The 18773-nt window shown below is 42.5% G+C and overlaps 1 protein-coding gene across 2 annotated transcripts in view; it reads right to left on the bottom strand.

Moving 5' to 3' along the window:
• The window catches only part of RGS6 (regulator of G protein signaling 6), a 499145-nt gene that overhangs the window by 75593 nt on the left and 404779 nt on the right, over positions 1-18773 (bottom strand). For both annotated transcript variants that reach the window (XM_074955587.1, XM_074955588.1), the window contains exons 13-15: positions 12548-12658; positions 9786-9911; positions 2066-2252 (exon numbers count right to left, since the gene is read on the bottom strand). In XM_074955587.1, the coding sequence (XP_074811688.1) occupies positions 2066-2252; positions 9786-9911; positions 12548-12658 (424 nt within the window). The remainder of the gene's footprint in view (positions 1-2065; positions 2253-9785; positions 9912-12547; positions 12659-18773) is intronic.

Below are 18773 nucleotides of genomic sequence, written 5' to 3'. Positions count from 1 at the left end.
GCAAAACCTTAAGTTACAAAAAGACACAAAAACAGGAATATCCATTCCATTCAGCACAGCTTATTTTCTCAGCCATTTAAAGAAAACAGAATCTAACGCACCTCCAGCTAGATTACTTACTAAGTTCTAAGACTCCATTCCTGTTCTGTCCCCGGCAAAACCATCACACAGACCAGAGAGAGAGGCTTTGTTTCTCCCTCCCCCCAGCTTTTGAAAGTATCTTGTCTCCTCACTGGTCATTTTGGTCAGGTGCCAGCGAGGTTATCCTAGCTTCTTAACCCCTTACAGGTGAAAGGGTTTTTCCTCTGGCCAGGAGGGATTTTAAAGGTGTTTACCCTTCCCTTTATATTTATGACATAGACCGTCTGACTAAAATGGCCTACTTCATCCCCTGCAACCATCTTTCCTTTGCTGAGAATACTGCCCAACTCCCGATGCAAATCATAGTTCATCTTCACAGACTTCCAGACCACATAGTTTCAGACCAAGGCCCACAGTTTACCTCTTGCTTCTGGTGCGTAGTGCTCTGGTTACTGTATGTCTGCATAGTTACCTCCCCATGCACCATCCCCAAACAGATGGGCAAACTGAAAGGGTGAACCAAGTACTAGAATACTTTAGATGTTTCATGAACTATCACCAGGATAACTGCTCCATGCTTCTGCCGTATGCAGAGTTTTCATATAGCACTGCCAACCAGGCCTCTTCAGGTCAGAGCCTCTTCTCAAATTATAGGCTCCATTCCCACATTCAGCTGGCATTACCAGCAGCCTCCCTGATCCCTGCTGCCACTAATTAGGTCCAACAGATTCATCATATCCAGAAGGAGCTCAAGAACCAGCTAGTGGTGAAGAAGGCTTACAGGAGGCATGCACACTTTTTGACAACAGGGAACTCTGGCATTCACAGTAGGCCAGAAGGTGTAGCTTGCTGCAAAAAATCTCCCGACCAGTCGACCCTCCCGAAAACTGGACCACCAGTTCCTGGGACCCTTCCAGATATGACAACAGATCATCTTGGTTACCTTTATACTACAGCTTCTCCAGTCCCCCAAAATACATCCAGTTTTTTATATTTCCATTTTGAAGCCCTATACTAATAATCTCTTCCCCAACCAAACCACACCACCACCACCAGTCAAAATCCAGGGTTACGAGTAGTTCAAAGTGCATGCCATCCTAGATGTCCAATAGATATGTGGACACCTGTACTATCTTGTGGACTGGGAAGATAATGGTCCCGAAAAGCACACCTGAGAATGTGCTTCCCTTGTCCATGCTCCAGGTGAGGGAGTTCCAAAGGACTCACCCCAATAAGTCTGGACTAGCACCACTCTGAGGGGGAGCCTGAAGGGCAGGTGATATAAGCAACTGTGGGACTAGAACTTGAGACCATGGAGGTTCCAGGATGCTAACGCTTTCACATTGCCACCAGGAGCTCAGACTGGGCTTTGTGAGGGAACCCTGTGAATCTAGATACTTCAGGAAGTACCATCCAGTGGGGCCTGGATGGCAGCCCTCTGATTGGCCTATGCCAGTGTATAAACCAGGAAGCCATCACAGGGAGGTGTGTGAGCAATGATGCAGACCACCTGCTTGCTTTTGCTCCAGGCCTTGCCGTATTGTGAACCTTAGGCTCCATCTCTTGACTCATCCCCAACTTCACTACTTTCCTCCTCTCTGTAACTGGTGTCTGATCCTGACTTCCTGGTATCCTGACCTGGCACAGCACCGACTCCGCTACTTGTCTCTTGATGCCAACTTGGTAACTAACCCTGTCCATGGCCTGGACCAGACACTTTGCTCCAACTTAGCACTCCTTGTAGATTTGTCAGTTTAGGAACATCTTTGTTTCCAGGGGAGTATTAGCCTCTTAAAGACAATAGATTTAGAGAAATACAGTTCACCCTGCCTGAGCTGAAATCACTGAAGTCCTTTCCAACTGCACCTCTCTTTTTTTCTTAAAATTAAGTGGATAATGATGCCATAGTAGAATATAAGGAGTTATCATAAAACTAGCTATTTAATTACTAGTTTCCTACTAGTAATAAAATCAAAATCCAAACCTGGGCATCTTCAAAAGTGTATCTCCCCGGGTCTTGGACATTTTGACTTGTTCTCTCATAGCTGTGAGAGTCCAGGTTGATAGGGCTTTGTGCCCCTGGAGATAGAAACTCTTGCCAGATTTCCTCCACTCTGGTGGCAACATCCTGCAAAGATTGTCTTTTGAGATCTTGGACAGCCAACCAAAACCTTTTACAGGAAGTAACAAAACAGAGAAGAAAGAGAAAAGAAAAAACTCAGAAATAACTTTGTGGATCCACCCTAGCAGAATCCTGAACCAGTGGGGCCTGGTCCTACACCTACTGGAGTCAATGGCAGAGTATCCATTTATGTACTTGACTTGGAGAGGTCCAACATGCTCTACACCAATCCACTAAAACATTATGAGGGGCAGAAAAGTAACTCTAGAATGTCTCATATTCAAAATGTGCCACTTCCCTGCATGTCTGACTGTATGCATACAAACTGGCTGTCATTCCTATAAGCCCTGCAGGGTCCATACAGCTACAGGAGAATGGATAGCCAGTATCCACAGTTTCAGAGAAAGGCCAAAGAATATATCTTGGTGAGCTTGGGCCATCACATGACACTGTAAAGGAATAATATTCCTTGCCCAACTCTCTAGCCAGTAGCAGGCCTTTCCTACACACCTGGACTTCTAACATGAGTGGGGTGAGTTTGCACCATTTTCTTTCTTGTTATGATCAGTGTCATAATAATAGATTTGTCTCCTGCTCCTCCTTGTTGTTACAAACTCTTTCACCAGACTGAAGTACTTAATCCATCTGTGAAATCGGTGAGAGACAGCAGTGGGCTGTGCTACTTTGACCTTTTAAAGCCTCCTGCAGCTTGATTGGCTGGCCATTCATGGTCTCCTCCTCTACAGCCCTAGCAACCGGCAAGAAAGAGTAGGGGCAACCAGCCAACTGAAATGAAGAACACTTCAAAGATCAACAATTTTGTGGGCCCACAATCAGCATCAACAGTTTATATGGATCATTACAATGAATATTTTTCATTCTCAAGGCAAATGATACTAGCTCATTGCTTAACCCATCTTCATTACAGCCTTAAGATTGCAATCTGGTGTAGTCCTCTTTGGACATTATAATGGAGGACAGATACTGTATAATGTGCAGGGTCAAACTGTATTTATAAAGCATGTCTGTGAAAGGCCTCAATCCTTAATCTGTAAAAACTTTCTTCTCAGGTTCTGACTGCAGGGGGACAGGGAATGAGGGAAAGTGTGTCATTTCATGGCTAAGTCATGTAAAGTAAACAAGAAGCCCTTAGCAAAAAGGGAAGAGGGCAAAGCCGCATGGTCACTGTGCTCAGTGGTTGCATAACACTAAAGGGATCACAGCTTCCTGGAAAAGGAGCATAGCCCAAGTAGTCTCCGTCCAAACAGCACACATTGGTCACAGGTGCAAGCAAGTGCATACGGGGCCAGATTTCTAATTAGGCACAGTAGGCACATGGCTAGGGGCGCCTTACCGCTCTAAAACTGTGTGCAACACAAAGGTCAGCCACAGGCGGGGAAGGCACTGAAGATGCTGTGCCTAGAGGCGCATAAGGTGTAAATCTGGCCCTGAGTGCATTATGTAAACGTATGCAGGAAGCGGCACCCACACCAAGGCACTTGGGAGTATAGCAACAGAGAGGAGCCAGGGCTGAAATAAATAAATAGAAGATCTGCTGGGTAACGTTCAGCAGACACTGAGCAGGAAGTTATAGGCATGAATTGCCATGGACAAAGGAAGGGAAGAGAGAAGCCAACAACAGCGTCAGCTTTCTCCTTCTGTCCTTGTCCTGGAGCCTGTCTAGGCATGACTTACTATCCTGAACTAATTCACATGAAGTGACTAGCTGTCCTACTTCGTGACTATTTGCTGGGGCGTTTGCAGAACTTTGGTACACACGGGGCCTAATTCTGTAACCCTGGCTTACAATGAGTAATGCTTATAGAGATTCTTTTATATATAGTTGCTATTCTCTCACTCTACAGTATGCTGGCAGTGAAATGCACTGGGACTGCACCAAGGCCATTTAGTCAATGTTCTCTAAGTTGGATTTCAGCAGTCAGTTTTATAAAATAGGGAGACATTTTTATTTTGGGTTGGCTGTGGTGTCCTATGTGTCCTTATTTCCTCTATCTTCTTTTAAGATGTCCACTTAATTTGTAAGGGTGTCATGTCTATAGCCTATCTTTCCCCCTTAATGTTAAATGAGACTGCAGAAAGCTGCCCAAAAGGGAGTGTATCTGGGGTATGGAGCTGCAGGAAGGTGGTGTGCTAGGGGTAGGATGGAGCACTGATGCAGCAATTCCTAAGAGAGGCTGCAGGAGCTGGTGTAACTTAGAGCAGCCTTTAGGCTGCTGAACTGACCCCTGGCTGGAGAAGCTACCTTCCTACAGCCTGATCTTTTCAGCTGAGGGTCTGGTCCTATATTTTTAAACTTTATACTTCCTTCCCTGTATTGTCTTTCCCTAGCCTCCACCTGGAAGCTGCTCTAATTTCTGCATTTTAGCTCCGTGGGCAGGAAATGTGCCTTTTTTTACTTGTTTGTGAGGCACCTAGCATGCTCCGGAGCACTTACAAATAAATAAGTAAATGCTCCCTCCAGTGCACAACCTGGGTGTAATGCGTGGGTATATTCTAGGATGAGAGTACAGAAAGGAGCAGGATTTTCATCCCGGTCTCCTGAATGGTTATGTACAATTTGCTACCCAGGCAAACGTGACATAAAAATTATTCTCACTGCTGAAGCACACAGTTTTCTCTGTGCCCACAGTAAGTTCAGAAATAGAGTTTTTGTGCCCTCTGGTGGCCAAGAGAAGATTAGAGAAATGAATGTTGAATGTGAAGGCATTTTAACTTCAGTAAAGTTTCAGATTTTCATTACATCATTTGCAGTAAAGAGTGTAACCATCCCAGTAATAAATCTAACTGAAACTCATAGTATAACTCAGACATCAGCATTGTCTTCTGTTCAGCCCTTCTGTAAATTCACCATGATATGATTGCATTTTGGTGCAAATACTATGGCTGGTCAAAAATTTCTCATATAAACATTTTATTCAATGGAAAATTGGGTTTTCAATTCATTTCCACCCTCCCCCCCCATTTTTGATGTTTCATCAGAAAACCAAAAATCAATACTTTCAGTTTTTGGTCAAGAATTTTGGTTTTCTATTAGTAGTCAACATTTTCCATCGGAAAAAGCATTTTGCAAGTAGCTCTGCCTTCAGCACTTGGTTTTCCAGAGTTAGCCCATCCCATCAACACACAGAAATACCTGCTTTAGTGTGCTGCACACTGTGCATTTCTATTCTACTCAGATTTTTATATCACGCTCATCACCGTAGTATCTAAGTGCCTTTGGGCATTGTATACAAAGGATGGATGTGCTGTCTACTTAGGTCTGCGGTCAGGGGTACAATTTCCCTTCCCCTTGGATAAGCTGGTTTCTCCCATGATCCCTTTTAGCTTTCTTTCCAACTGACACACTTTGAAGCTGGGAAAAATCTTCTGACTGGAGGATTGAACATCTCAGCAATCTGCTATACTTCTTTGAGCTCCAAAAAACCAAGAAAAGCAAATCAAATTGCAGATCAAAGATAGTGACAGAAAGGTGAAAGAAAAGAGTGAGAGAAAGAAGAGTGAAATCAACAGTGAGAAAAAGGATGGACTTTCCTGCTCTAACATAAATAACAGCCAGTAAATAAATAAGTTATAGAGTTCAACCAAACCCAGGAGTGCGTGAGCCCGATCCTGCAGTTCTTACATGGGCAGTTTCACTGAAGTCTCACTCAAAGGACCAATTTTGCTCTCCATTACAGAGGAGTGCTGTAGCCCCACTGAAGTCAGTGTAGTGAATCTGGATTTACACCAGTGTAGCTGAGAGCTGACTTTGGTCCAATTTGCTCCTTTCCTATCCATCGCCACAGTTAACCTCATCCAGATTCTCATCATCTTGTGTCTCGATTACTGCAACATCCTTTTTTTTGGGGGGCTTGGAAAATGCAGTCTTGCCCCTCCTCATATCCATTCAGAATGCTGCTGCAAAGATCATTTTCCTAGCCTGTCACTTTGACCGTGTCACCCCTCTCTTTGCATCCCTCCACTGGCTCCCTCTTCTCTATCACATCAAATATAAGCTCATTGTCTTTACTGTCACAGAACTTCACAAGTTATCCCCACCCTACATATAATTTCTCATTCAGTATAAAATAGTTGACTCCCAGTTCCAATCAGCCTGTGATGTCTGTCTCCATTGCCCACTTATTACATTTTCAAACACCTTGTTCTTTTTTCTATGCTGCCCTTCATGCTTGCGAGGATCTCTCTGAAAACATATAGAAAACTAACTCATTATCCTCTTTCAAATCTCTCCTTAACTGTGCTATGTGGCTTGCTTACATAAAACTGGACAATGGTTAGACTGCTGCTGTACAGAGACCACTGCCAATCATGCTCACCAGTACTGACATTGTTTCCTGATACTCCCCATCAGTTTTTCTGTATCCCTCTTTTGTCTTATACTTAGATTATGAGCTATTTGGGGCAGGGATTGTCTTTTTATTCCGTGTTTGTAGAGCATCTAGCAGAATGGTGTCCTGGTACATGACAGGGGCTCCTAGGCATTATGATAATAATGAAATGTAAAAACATTTCAAGGAACTAAATCAGCCAGCCCAGTGCACATTGCAGGAAACCTCTTTGGTTGCACTCCTGGTAACTTCTGAGTTTTCCAGTTTTCACCCATTTGTATCTGTCTTGTTGGCCACTCAGTAACATATGGGTCTATTCTCCCCTTGATGTGTGCATGTAACTCCTGTCAACATTAATGAGGGTTGCATTCATGCCCTAATGAAAGAATATGGCTCCATTGTGATCACCTCACACATCTATTGATATCTGTTGGTTGCAGGGTCTTTAAAGAATGGTTGCAGATGGGAATTTTCTAGCAAGCGTGGAGCATTAAATAATCGTTCATCCTAAAGAAATTACCTACAACTTCTCAGACATTCATTAGTAAGTACAAGTATAAATTTTGCTTGATTGTGTCTAGCACTGGCCTTCCCTCTGTCCCTCCATACAATTCCACACCTCTGTTGGTGCAAAGCCTTCTACAATCCAAGATGTTTCTATTTTCTCTTGTGAATAGGTCTTCATTTTTCTCTCCTTGTGTTAGTTATTATCTAAGGCATCAGTCAGCATGAGGATCTGCTAATATGGAACCCTGTGTTTGTGTGGAGTCCCACTGGAGTTAAGGATCTGTGTTAGTGGATTGCCAGGCAGGGTCAGGGCCTATCCTGTAAACTGTTGTTTAACTCCGTTGGGCTTTGGGATAGTTTGCGTGAAAGGACTCCTTTCCTTTTGCACGTATGTAGGCTTTACCTCAAGGTCAAAGAGAATACATATCGGCATCGGGAGTGGCTAGCGGTGACACAGAAAGGTAACAACTTGATTTCTAATTATGATACCCTCGGGATTCATTAGAGTAGGCTGAGTGCATGCACACCTGCCAGAGGCAAACCTTTTGCCCTTCATTAGTCCAAGCATGAATGCATTTCACAGAGGGAATCTGAGGAATGCACCATATTTAATTGGCAAAGATCTAACCAGTGTTTCATAATGGCAGATTAATTGCCAGAACAAAAACACAAATGTACATAAGTGCAATGAAGATGTAGAAGTTCAAGAGCCACTTAAAGGGGCTTGGTAAGGTTAAAGACCACTTAAAAATATTGCCTTGCTTGCGTTACAAATAACTTTTTAGATCAATAAAAGTAAAAAAAAAATGAAAATTGTATTTTTTTAAAACTTTTTATGCTGTTCATTTACTTTTTAGATTTCTCATTTGACTCAGTTTCCCTATAGTTTAAAACAATTTTCCAGTGAATTTCACTTTTCTCATGCACTAACTCAGTGCTCTAATGTCTGCATTGTTCACCCAGTTCATTCATATTTCATTCTTAAAGTTAAAATAATTACACAAATTTAGAGCCAGTGAAAGACACTGGGTTAGATTCTCAGGTGGTGTGAAGTGGAGTCACTCCACTGATTTCAGGAACCACATTAATTTACACCTGATGAGAATTGGGCCCTATTTAATCCTCTTTATATCCTCAGAACAGATATTGTGCTGGCTGCCCAGTACTGCCCTGCCAAAGTGTTCTAACTCTCCTCTAGAGGGACTGCTTCTTAGGGAGAAAGGGTGATTCAATCTCTGTGCCCGCTCAGCTGTTGGCCGCTATACTGAGATTGCCAACAAGAATAACATTTGATAGCCACTGTGATGATGTAATGTGGAATGTGCATGTCTGTGTATTTTTACTGGACTCCATAAGAACTGCAGCATTCAACATTCATTTCCTTATTCCTGAAGCTTTAGAAACACAAAATTAAGCCATAGAAACATATGGGAATTTGAAGCCACCTTTAATCTTCAAATGAAGCTATAGTCTCACCGCAACTCTTACACTTACCTTCCTGTGCTAAGGTATTGCACTTCAGCTGGTAAATGAGGTCACCACCCACTTTCTGCAGCCCCTGACCCAAGGAATTTCAGCTTTAATTTCCTGACTTTTAGTCTCTAAAAGCCATTTTTACATACCTTATTTTTTGTGGCTTAAATTTCCCATTATGCAGTGGTGTTAACTATAAAGAAGATACTGTAGGGAAATCTATCGGGATTTTGCATATTCAAGGACTGCATGACTTGGCTCTGTATTAGAAATATTACACAGAACATGAACCATCCTTTAAATTAGCTTCTGGACTGCATCCCTCCCATGGACTGTGTTTCCATTATGCATACCCATGGGGAACTCTTTAATGAGATTAAAAATTGTTGACAATTGTATAATTTGATTCTCATTAAAGAACAGGTTTTGTTTCTGCTATTCTTTATGAAAATTATTGACTCATAGTGCATTGTGAGGAGTTTGTCACATCACATTTCATGTTCTCTGAATTATTTAATCTATTTAAATTAAGGAAAGTTAAGGAATTTATTTTGCTAAAATCCCAATAAACTATGATGTCCCTTTTCAGCCTGTCCATTCCTCTGATTTCAGGTATGTATAAGATAGGTGTAAACATGGACTCTCCCCTTTCTAACTGCCCTAGTTTTCTCTTCCCTGCTGGATTCATTTGGTGATGCCACAATTCCAGATGTGGTCAACCAAACTCAGTTTAACTTCAGGTGCTCGCTGTAGGCACAAAGCATGATGAATTTGATCCTGAACTTCATCAGAAATAAAGACAAATCAGGACACAATATCACTGCCTCACACCACTATGCAACCTTAATTTGACCCCCTTTTTTGGATGCATTATGATATTCTCTAATTACATCATCACATACTACTTCTTCTGTAGAATCCCTGCACTGCTTATTGTATACGAACCCATATGTATGTTCTGATTCATCACAATGTTCAACCTTTGCAAGCTGCAGGTTTATTATTGACACACTGACAGACCCTTGGCAAAGGTGGCTTTGGTCATGATTATCTACATCTTTTCATAAATGCACCACTTGTATAAACGTCTATTAAATTTACAGTGCATATGCTGTTGGCCAAATCCTGTAACTCTCACTCAGTCTTTACTCCTATTGACTTCAATGAGCGGTTTTGCCTGAGTAAGGATTTCAGGATTTGGCCCAGTACATGAGTGTGAACCTGTGCATACAGCTCAAGTGGAGGGGTTTTACCTGAGGTTTTCTGAACTGAATTCGGACTCCAGAAAACGAAGGAACAGGTCTCGCCCCACTGGATCCTTCAGCACCTCATCTATAGAGAAGCCCCATCTTTTCACACGCTGTTGGCTGGGCTCTTTGCTGTTAAGGTGAGGGAGAGGAAAGGTAAGAGTGAATGCATGTCCATCTGTGGTCCAAAAAGGCTGAATGTCAATTGACTCTATTCAACATCAAAGGGAAAAAGGATGACAAACCAAAGGGTGAGGCTTCTCTAGTAACTCACACAAATGGAGGCCATCATGCACCATATGCAAAGAAGAACTGAAGACTAGGGCACCCACTCCTCTGAAAATCTGGCCTTTTTAAGGTGTCTTAAATTGCATATCCAAAAATGGAAACACATAAAATCACTAGTCACCTTTGAAAATCTTGTCCTAAATACTTCCCTAATATTACTGTTCCATGGAACAGTAATTTCTATAGTTACATCAGGGATATGGTATATTTGCAAATGGGAGAAGGTGGTGTCTGCTATTGCAAATTAGAAGAGAGGTTTCCAGGAGAACAGCAATGCATTAAAATGTGGCCCACACTATGAAAAGGCTTGAGGAGTCTCTGATTAAGAGTGACATGACGTTAGGTAACAAATAAGAGACATCCATTAAAATACAACATGGTTGCTCAGAGTAGTCGTACTAGAATCTCGGTCTCCTTAAGACAAGTGCAATGCCTAGCGAGCGACATGCTTTTCTGTTTCACAGATTACAGATGAGGCCTGGTCACGAAAGATTCCTAAAATCAGAGACTCTAATCGATAGTGGGGGTCCCTGCAAAAAGGACAAAGGGGGCCAGGATGCAGGAGTTTAAATTAGTGTGCCTGCTTTTAATTTTCCTTTGGTGTAAAGATTAAACAAAGGTAAAATAAATGTCACTGGGGGGATGGAGTCTTTTAAAGTCTTCAGAGTAGCAGCCGTGTTAGTATTAGGGCATGGAGTGAACCAGGATTTGATATGACCTCCACTTGACAGCCCAATCTGTATCCAAAATTGAATTACTTTACAGTTGCATTTCCCAAAGTGTGGGGTTCCAGGAAGGACTAGCTGCAGGGTCACAGTAGCTGTATAAATTAAGATGGGTAGGCCTTTGCCAACACGTGGTGGGTTTGAAATAGGTGTGAATTGTTTCATTTTCCTGAAAAGGGGGTGGCGGGGAGCTTCAGCTTTCAAAATTATTCAAACAAGTTGCAACTAGATGCAGATGCAGCAAATGTTCTCGCAGTATAGAATAAAATGGACCTATCGAGCTATTGTTCTCCCAGAAAAACCGTCTTCTCATTTTCATCACCAGGAGTATCATCTCCATTAACTTGACCTGAGACCCTAGAGGTGGTGAGGCATTTCTTTTACATTCATATGCAGCCCTGATACCAGGTTTAAATCATCGTTCTCAGGAGCACAAAAGTCCTTCAGGAGACACCACACTGGCCACTTGGGGAGATACAGTTATAATATAGGTTTAGATATCAGGGTACCAGCACTCTGTTAACATCAGAGGGGCATTTTGCTGCAGTTAGGGCTGTTTATTTGATACAAAACTAGTTAAAGCGATCAAAATTGCATCAGGGTCTTGCAGGGGAAGCAAAAACCAAAAGTGAAACAGATTAAAAATAAGTCCAGGGTATCACAAAATAAAAGATAAGGGAAGTAGGGATTAAGAAATGGATCACAGATTCCTGTGTGCAATGGAGGGAAAGTGGGGAGGTACCTTTCACAATTTAGGGAAACACACAAATCCATTTGCTGTGTCCTTGGATTTCTTTTGGGACAGGATTTGATGTCTGGCTGCTGAGTCTGCTACTCCCCACAGGCAACCATGTGCCTGGAGATGATGATTCAGCATGGACTGGCCCTCCAGAGGCAGACCCAGTATTTTGATTTTGAGTTTTTTTAACTCCAAGTTCCAAAGAGCAGGTTTTACCTTAGGTTTCCATCTCATAGTCAGGCATGAACATGATTGGAGCGAATTTGTAGCTCCCCTTTGAAATATTTGACTATTTTAATATCACACCCAGGTCGTATTTGGTCATGAGTAGGAATGCCAACTAAATATTCACATAGTAAGAACAAAGGATTGGGAGAAGTGGACGCTGCCTAATCACCATGGTGCCTGAACTGAGGTCTAGCAATGTGACCGATGGGTATATGGAATGAGCTGGGGAGCCAGGATCCAAATACTCTGAGCTGCACTCAGAGCTGCTCTTGCAACTGCTAGACATACACTCAGGCATGATGATTCTAATCCCAAGTGCTACTGTCATTGTGATCCGAGTAAATAAAGACACTGGGTTTAAACTTTATTCTGCCTTATATCTTGGGTAGTCATTCACACCTGTGCAAAATGGGTATACAATATGACCATTCCGGTTTAGCAAAACTGCACACCCATTTTTCAAGGGTGTAAATAAAATAACCACACAAGGTGCATGGCACTGGAGAATCACCACTACATTCTTTCTTTAACCTATTCACGCATTTATTATATGCCATAGAAGAGCAAAACAAACAAGAAAGTCCCAGACCTCTCTGTGGCCATCTAATATAACTTATGAAAAGAAAAAAATAGCATGAGCCCTTATTTCTTGCAAGCATGTATCGCTTCTGAACTTACATGCGTATACAACCTACTGTCTATATGGGGCAATGGGGGAGCGCAATACAAACAAAATGAAAGGATTGCTTTAAGGTTATTCATAGTTCTATGGAATTTCAATTTCTTACCTCGTTTCTATGTCCCATAAAGTAGCGTCATCACTTATCCAGGGATTGGAAGGTTCAGCAGGTGTTATAAATGGATCATATTCAATGTACTGGTCTGAGTACGTTATTAAACTAGGACAGGGGAAAAAAGAAAAGAACAGCTGTGGCCTACATGCTTACATGTGAATTGACAAACTACAATTTTTCAACAATTTTCTTTTTAGTTTTACATATTGGTCAAATTTTCCAACAAGCACCTTGATGCTTTGCCCCATGCCACCTCTTATGCATGGAAGTTGCTCTCCAGAAAATTTCACAAAGCCACTGCATTGTCCTCTTTAAAACTCACATCTGCTGTGGTGCGTATAGAAAAACCCGATAACAGTTAGGCAGCTGGTGTGATATGGCCAGGGCTTTTCACAGTGATCATGTTGTTACCATGTGATCCCCAGTCAGTTGTATCCACTTGTTGTCTTGTCTTGTACCTAGGCCTCAATCCTGCAAAGACTTCTGCACATGATTACCTTTATGCTCGTTGAGTAGTTTTATTGATTTAAATGGTATTATGCACCGTGCATAAAGTTACGCACGGGAGTGGGGGAGACTTTTTCAGGATCAGAGCTTGACTGCAAACTCTTCAGGGTATGAGCCATCTTTTAGTCATGTTTGTGCAGTGGCTAGCACAATGGAGCGGCAACCTCTACATGCTACTGCAATACAATAAATAATAGTTGGCATCTTTTAATAATCTAAGTTTCAAAAAATTAAAAAAATGGTGTACATGTTGGTAAAGCTCCATAAATTAATTTGCAAGGAGCTCAGCATCATGCTGTGCTTCTGAGCAGGGAAGTTTTTGAGCTGTGTTTATACTAGAGCTAAGTAAATAATTCACAATAAGTTATTCAGCTAATTACGTTCCTTTTTCTTCTCTCAGAATATCCACCAGCAGATTGCAATTCCCTCAAGTATTACCTGAAATGATGTGATTAATATTTTGTTGAGTATTTTGTTTTTATTACAAATATTTGATATATATGCCATGTTGCTTACTTGTGACTGGTTAGATATGGCACGTATTATAGTTTCTATTCCTTGACTGAATAAGTGTGCAAGCAAATATCTGAGGGTGCAGATTTAAAAAGTGGTTTCCACAAATACTTTCAGAAACAACTTGGGAATTCCTCTTGTGGGAAACATGTTTGTGAGTAGAACTAGATCAATCAAATATTTGCAATGGGGGCAGGGAGGGAATCCACAACACGAAGATGAACATAGCTAAAGGAAATTTGTTTAACACAGACACTGAATAGTCATGGACAATTTTTAATTTTTTTATTTGTGTCACAAAAACCAGAAAGTTGCTCTGACCTACCCTACTCACCACCCCTCCTCTTTTTTGGTCCTAACTGTTGTCAGAAGGCATTAAAATCACACACTTTTGTAAATGTAGTAGGTTCCAATAGACCCTCAGGGCATCCAGTCCCATGATGTCTTATCTCATTTCATTAATTACATTTCACGATTGTTGAGGGTTAGGGGTTGGAGGAGGGAACGGTATCCAATTTCAGAGAGCAACAGCAATCCCGGAGATGGAAATGCGAGAGGAGGTCAAAAAATCAATCAGGTGCACTCTGCTGTGAAAGTTAAATGGCTCCTAATAAAATAATGAGAATGCATTGCAAGCGTCACAAATAGTAGCAAAAAATAAGTCAAAATTAAATAAAACAACATGGACTAAGTGCCTTTTGCTGATTCAGCCTATCAACAGCAACTGGATCATTGCTTGTCTAAATGAAGTTATAGGCACAGGCAATCCTAAGGGAAAGAAATGTAAACTAGGGCTTTTGGCCTTTGAAATGATGTAATATAATTCTGACAGAAGATGTAGAGGTTATGCTTCACTGAGGTGTGCAAGAACGGTGTTAGGCATTTCTTACACGCACATTCACAGGGGTACTATTCATGCAGGGGATTCACAACACCCTTGGTATGGTTGACACCTATGTTGAAAGTCACAGGATACTCCTCCATGGTTCTGTTCCAGGTCGCAGGAAATGAGCTTGCCGTTCATTTGAAGAGGCCCAGATTTACTTCAGGAGTCATTACAATGGAGTGGCACTACATGATGGTGCTGTATCAGTACACATTCATGCAATGTCAGAATGCGAACAAGAAAAGCTCAAACATTGTGGAAAGGAGTGGGTGCAATTTGTGAGGTTAACAGTAACTTCACTCAAGGTACCCAAATCCTAAAGCCAGCAGTGGTGTGTGGGTCAAGTGAAGAAAAAGAACGTGGGGGAAGGAAAGAGAACTCTTTTCACTGAGTATTTCTGGCACATACAGCAACAGAGCAATGTTTGTTCCCTCAGGAATTGCTGTGGTGGCTGGATCACCATAGAATCATGGAAACCTAGGGCCAGAAGGATCCTAGAGAGGTCATCTAGTCATTCTGTCTGGACTGACGTAGGATCATGTATGCCTAGACCACCTCTGACAGGTATTTGTCTTATCTGTTCTTAAAAACCTCCAATGATGGAGATTCCATAACTTCCCTTGGTAACCTATTCCAGTATTTAGCTATCCTTACAGTTAGAGAGTTTTTCCTAACTTCTAACCTACATCCCCCTTGTTGCAGATTAAGCCAGTTACTTCTTGTCCTACCATCAGTGGACATGGAGAACAATTGATTACTGTCTTCTTTATAGCAGCCCTTAATATATTTGAAAACTTATCACATCCCCCACTTCAGTCTTATTTTCTCAAGACTGAACACACACTTTCTTTAACCTTCCCACAAAGGTCAGGGTTTTCTAACCCTTTTATCACCTTTGCTGCTATCCTCCAAACGCTCTCCATTTTGTCAACGTCTTTCTTGAAGTGTGGTGCCCAAAACTGAACACAGTACTTCAGCGGAAGCTTCACTACTGTTGAGTAGAGCAGAACAATTACCTCCTGTGTCTTACATACAACACTCCTGTTAATACACCCCAGAATGATATTTGCCATTTTTGCAACTGCTTGATTCATTCAAATTGTTCATTCAGATTCAATTTATGATCCCACTATTACCCTCTGTGGCCCAGGGACCTCTTGCTGCCAACTGGCAGAGGGCATAATGGGGGCACAAGGATTATAGGAATCCCGTGGGTCTGGCATTTACATTCTAGTTGACCAAAGAGGGTCATTTGGGGTCTGTAATAAAAGCCTGTGTCATTCTGGTCATCAATATAATTATGAAACGTAGGTACTGATACTATGTAAGAATTATGTACTATATACTGAAAATTATATTCTTAAGGGATGCAACTGTGGGGTTGGTCATCAGGAAAGGTGAAAAGCAGGTTTTTCTCCAGTCAAGTGTTGTTTATCTGTATATCAGTTTATGTTTACGTGTAAACGGAATATTGTCTGGTTCACATTGGGCAACAATTAGTATTCTAAGTCAAATGCTAATGAAGAGCTGCCGAGGACTTCAGAAGGAAGCTATCAGGAAGAGGTAAACAGTGCGGGGGCAAAGGGGGGAGGGAGACTATCTTGAGATACGCATCAAAGGTGTGACTGGTATATTTAGAGAGGGAAAGATGATACTTTGGTATCCTTCACTGAGGAAGTAAATGGACAGTGAGTTCGCTTCATAAAAAAGGATCTTTCAGCCAGGCTTGGTTGAAATCACTGGAGAGAACCTTGGATAAGATAAGCTTCTTTAGACAGAAGGACAACCTGTTAGTTAAATTTAGTCTCTAGAAAGTGTGTTATGATTTACTCACTAGCAATCATTTGAATCTCTGTTCTCTGAGAAAGCTTATTCTTGTTTTCACTGTAAGTATATCTAAGTGCCATGTGTTTAGCAGAGCTGTGTTCTAAGGGTAACTAATAAGCTGTGGTCCACTGTTCCTTTGGGAACAGCAAGTCTGGCAGTTCTTTGAGCGTTCAGTGGGTAAGGGGACGGATGCTACAGGGGATGCTTGGAGGACTCAGGTATTAGTATGCCTATCACTAACCCGACCGGAGAAAGTGAGGCTAGCGGAGGCCTGGAAGGTAGTGCTTGTGCTGATTCACAGCAGGCATAGAGATTTCCTCACACTTGGGTTAGGTCGCAGCGAGGTATCTCACAACCCTGGGTACCATTCCACCCCCAGATCCTTTACCCAGTTCCAATGCCTAGCCACTTATTCCCAATTTTTTTATTTGTGCACTTTATTTTTCCTTCCTACGTATAGTACTTTGCACTTGTCTTGATTGAATATCCTCTTAGTGGTTTCAGACCAATTCACCAATTTGCCAAGGTTATTCTGAATTCAAATCCTGTCCTCCAAAGTGCTTGCAACCCCTTACAGTTTGTTGTTTTATAAGCATACACTCCACCCCATTATTCAAGTCATTAATGAAAAGAATGACTAGTACCAGACTCAGGAGAGACCACTGAAGGTCCCCACTAGATATAGTCTCCCAGTTTGACAGTGAGCCATTGATAATGGGCTATTGATAATGGGATAAGTATGGCTTTTCAACCAGTTTTGCATCCATTTTATAGTAGTTTCTTCTAGACCAAATTTCACTAATTTACATATGAGAATGTCACATGGGACTATGTCTAAAGCAGTACTAAAATCAAGATATCACATCTACTTCTTTTCCCATCCAGTAGGCAAACAACCCTGCCAAAAAAAAAAAGAAAGTTCATCTAGGAGGTCATCTAGCCCAACCCCATGCTCAAAGTAGGACCAACCCCAACTAAATCATCCCAGCCAGGGCTTTGTCAAGCTGAGCCTTAAAAACCTCTAAGAATGGAGATTCCACCACCTCCCTAGGTAACCCATTCTAGTGCTTCACCATCCTCCTAATGAAATAGTTTTTTCCTAATAGCCAACCTGTACCTCCCCCACTGCAACTTGAGACCATTGCTCCTTGTTCTGTCATCTGCCACCACTTTGAACAACCTAGCTCCATCCTCTTTGGAACCCCTCTAGAGGTAGTTGAAGACTGCTATCAAATCCCCCCTCACTCTTCTCTTTTGCAGACTAAATAAGCCCAGTTCCCTCAGCCTCTCCTCATAAGTCATGACCCCCAGGCCCCTAATCATGTTTGTTGCCCTCCACTGGACTCTCTCCAATTTGTCCACATCCTTTCTGTAGTGGGGGCCCCAAAGCTGGATGCTGTACTTCAGATGTGGCCTCACCAGTACCGAACAGAGGGGAATAATCACCTCCCTCGATCTGCTGGCAATGCTCCTACTAATGCAGCCCAATATACCATTAGCCTTCTTGGCAAAAAGGGCACGCTGTTGACTCATATCCAGCATCTCATCCACTGTAACCCCCAGCTCCTTTTCTGCAGAACTGCTGCTTAGCCAGTCAGTCCCCAGCCTGTAGCAGTGCATGGGATTCTTCCATCCTAAGTGCAGGACTCTGCACTTGTCCTTATTGAACCTCATCAGATTTCTTTTGGCCCAATCCTCCAATCTGTCTCTGGACCCTATCGCTACCCTCCAGCATATTTACCTGTCCCCTCAGCTTAGTGTCTTCCACAAAATTGCTGAGGGTGCAATCCATCCCATCGTCCAGATCATTAATGAAGATGTTGAACAAAACTAGCCCCGAGACCAACCCCTGGGGCACTCCACTTGATACCGGCTGCCAACTAGACATCAAGCCATTGAGCTAGCCAGCTTTCTATCCACTTTATAGTCCATTCATCCAATCCATATTTCTTTAGCTTGCTGGCAAGAATACTGTGGGAGACCATATCAAAAGTGTTGCTACAGTCAAGGTACATCACATCCACTGCTTGCCCCATATCCATAGAGCCAGTTATCTCATCACAGAAGGCTACGAGGTTGGTCAGGCATGACCTGTGCTTGGTGAATCCATGTTGACTGTTCCTGATCACCTTCCTCTCCTCCATGTGCTTCAAAATGGATTCCTTGAGGACCTGCTCCATGATTTTTCCTGGGACTGAGGTGAGGCTGACGGGTCTGTAGGCTGGCACACTCATATAAGAAGGGCTGTGGGGCAGAGCAGAGTTCAGTAGCTGCCTGGAGCTTGAGGGGAGAAGACCAGTCTCCTAGCAGCAAGAAGGAGCGCCAGCACCTGGGACAGAGCAGCGCTGCAAGTACGGGCCAGGGGAGCTAGATAGAGCTTTTGGCTGGCTGTTAGGACCTGCAGACTGAGGTAAGAGCAGAAGAGGGTTCTGGAGCTGTGTGGGAAGCAGTTGCCACTGAGAGAGTAGCTGGACAGAGTGCAGGTCC

Source organism: Natator depressus, chromosome 6, assembly GCF_965152275.1.
Source record: "Natator depressus isolate rNatDep1 chromosome 6, rNatDep2.hap1, whole genome shotgun sequence".
Lineage (NCBI taxonomy): Eukaryota > Metazoa > Chordata > Testudines > Cheloniidae > Natator > Natator depressus.
Note: the sequence above shows the minus strand (reverse complement) of the source record. Positions and strands in the feature narration are given on the sequence as shown.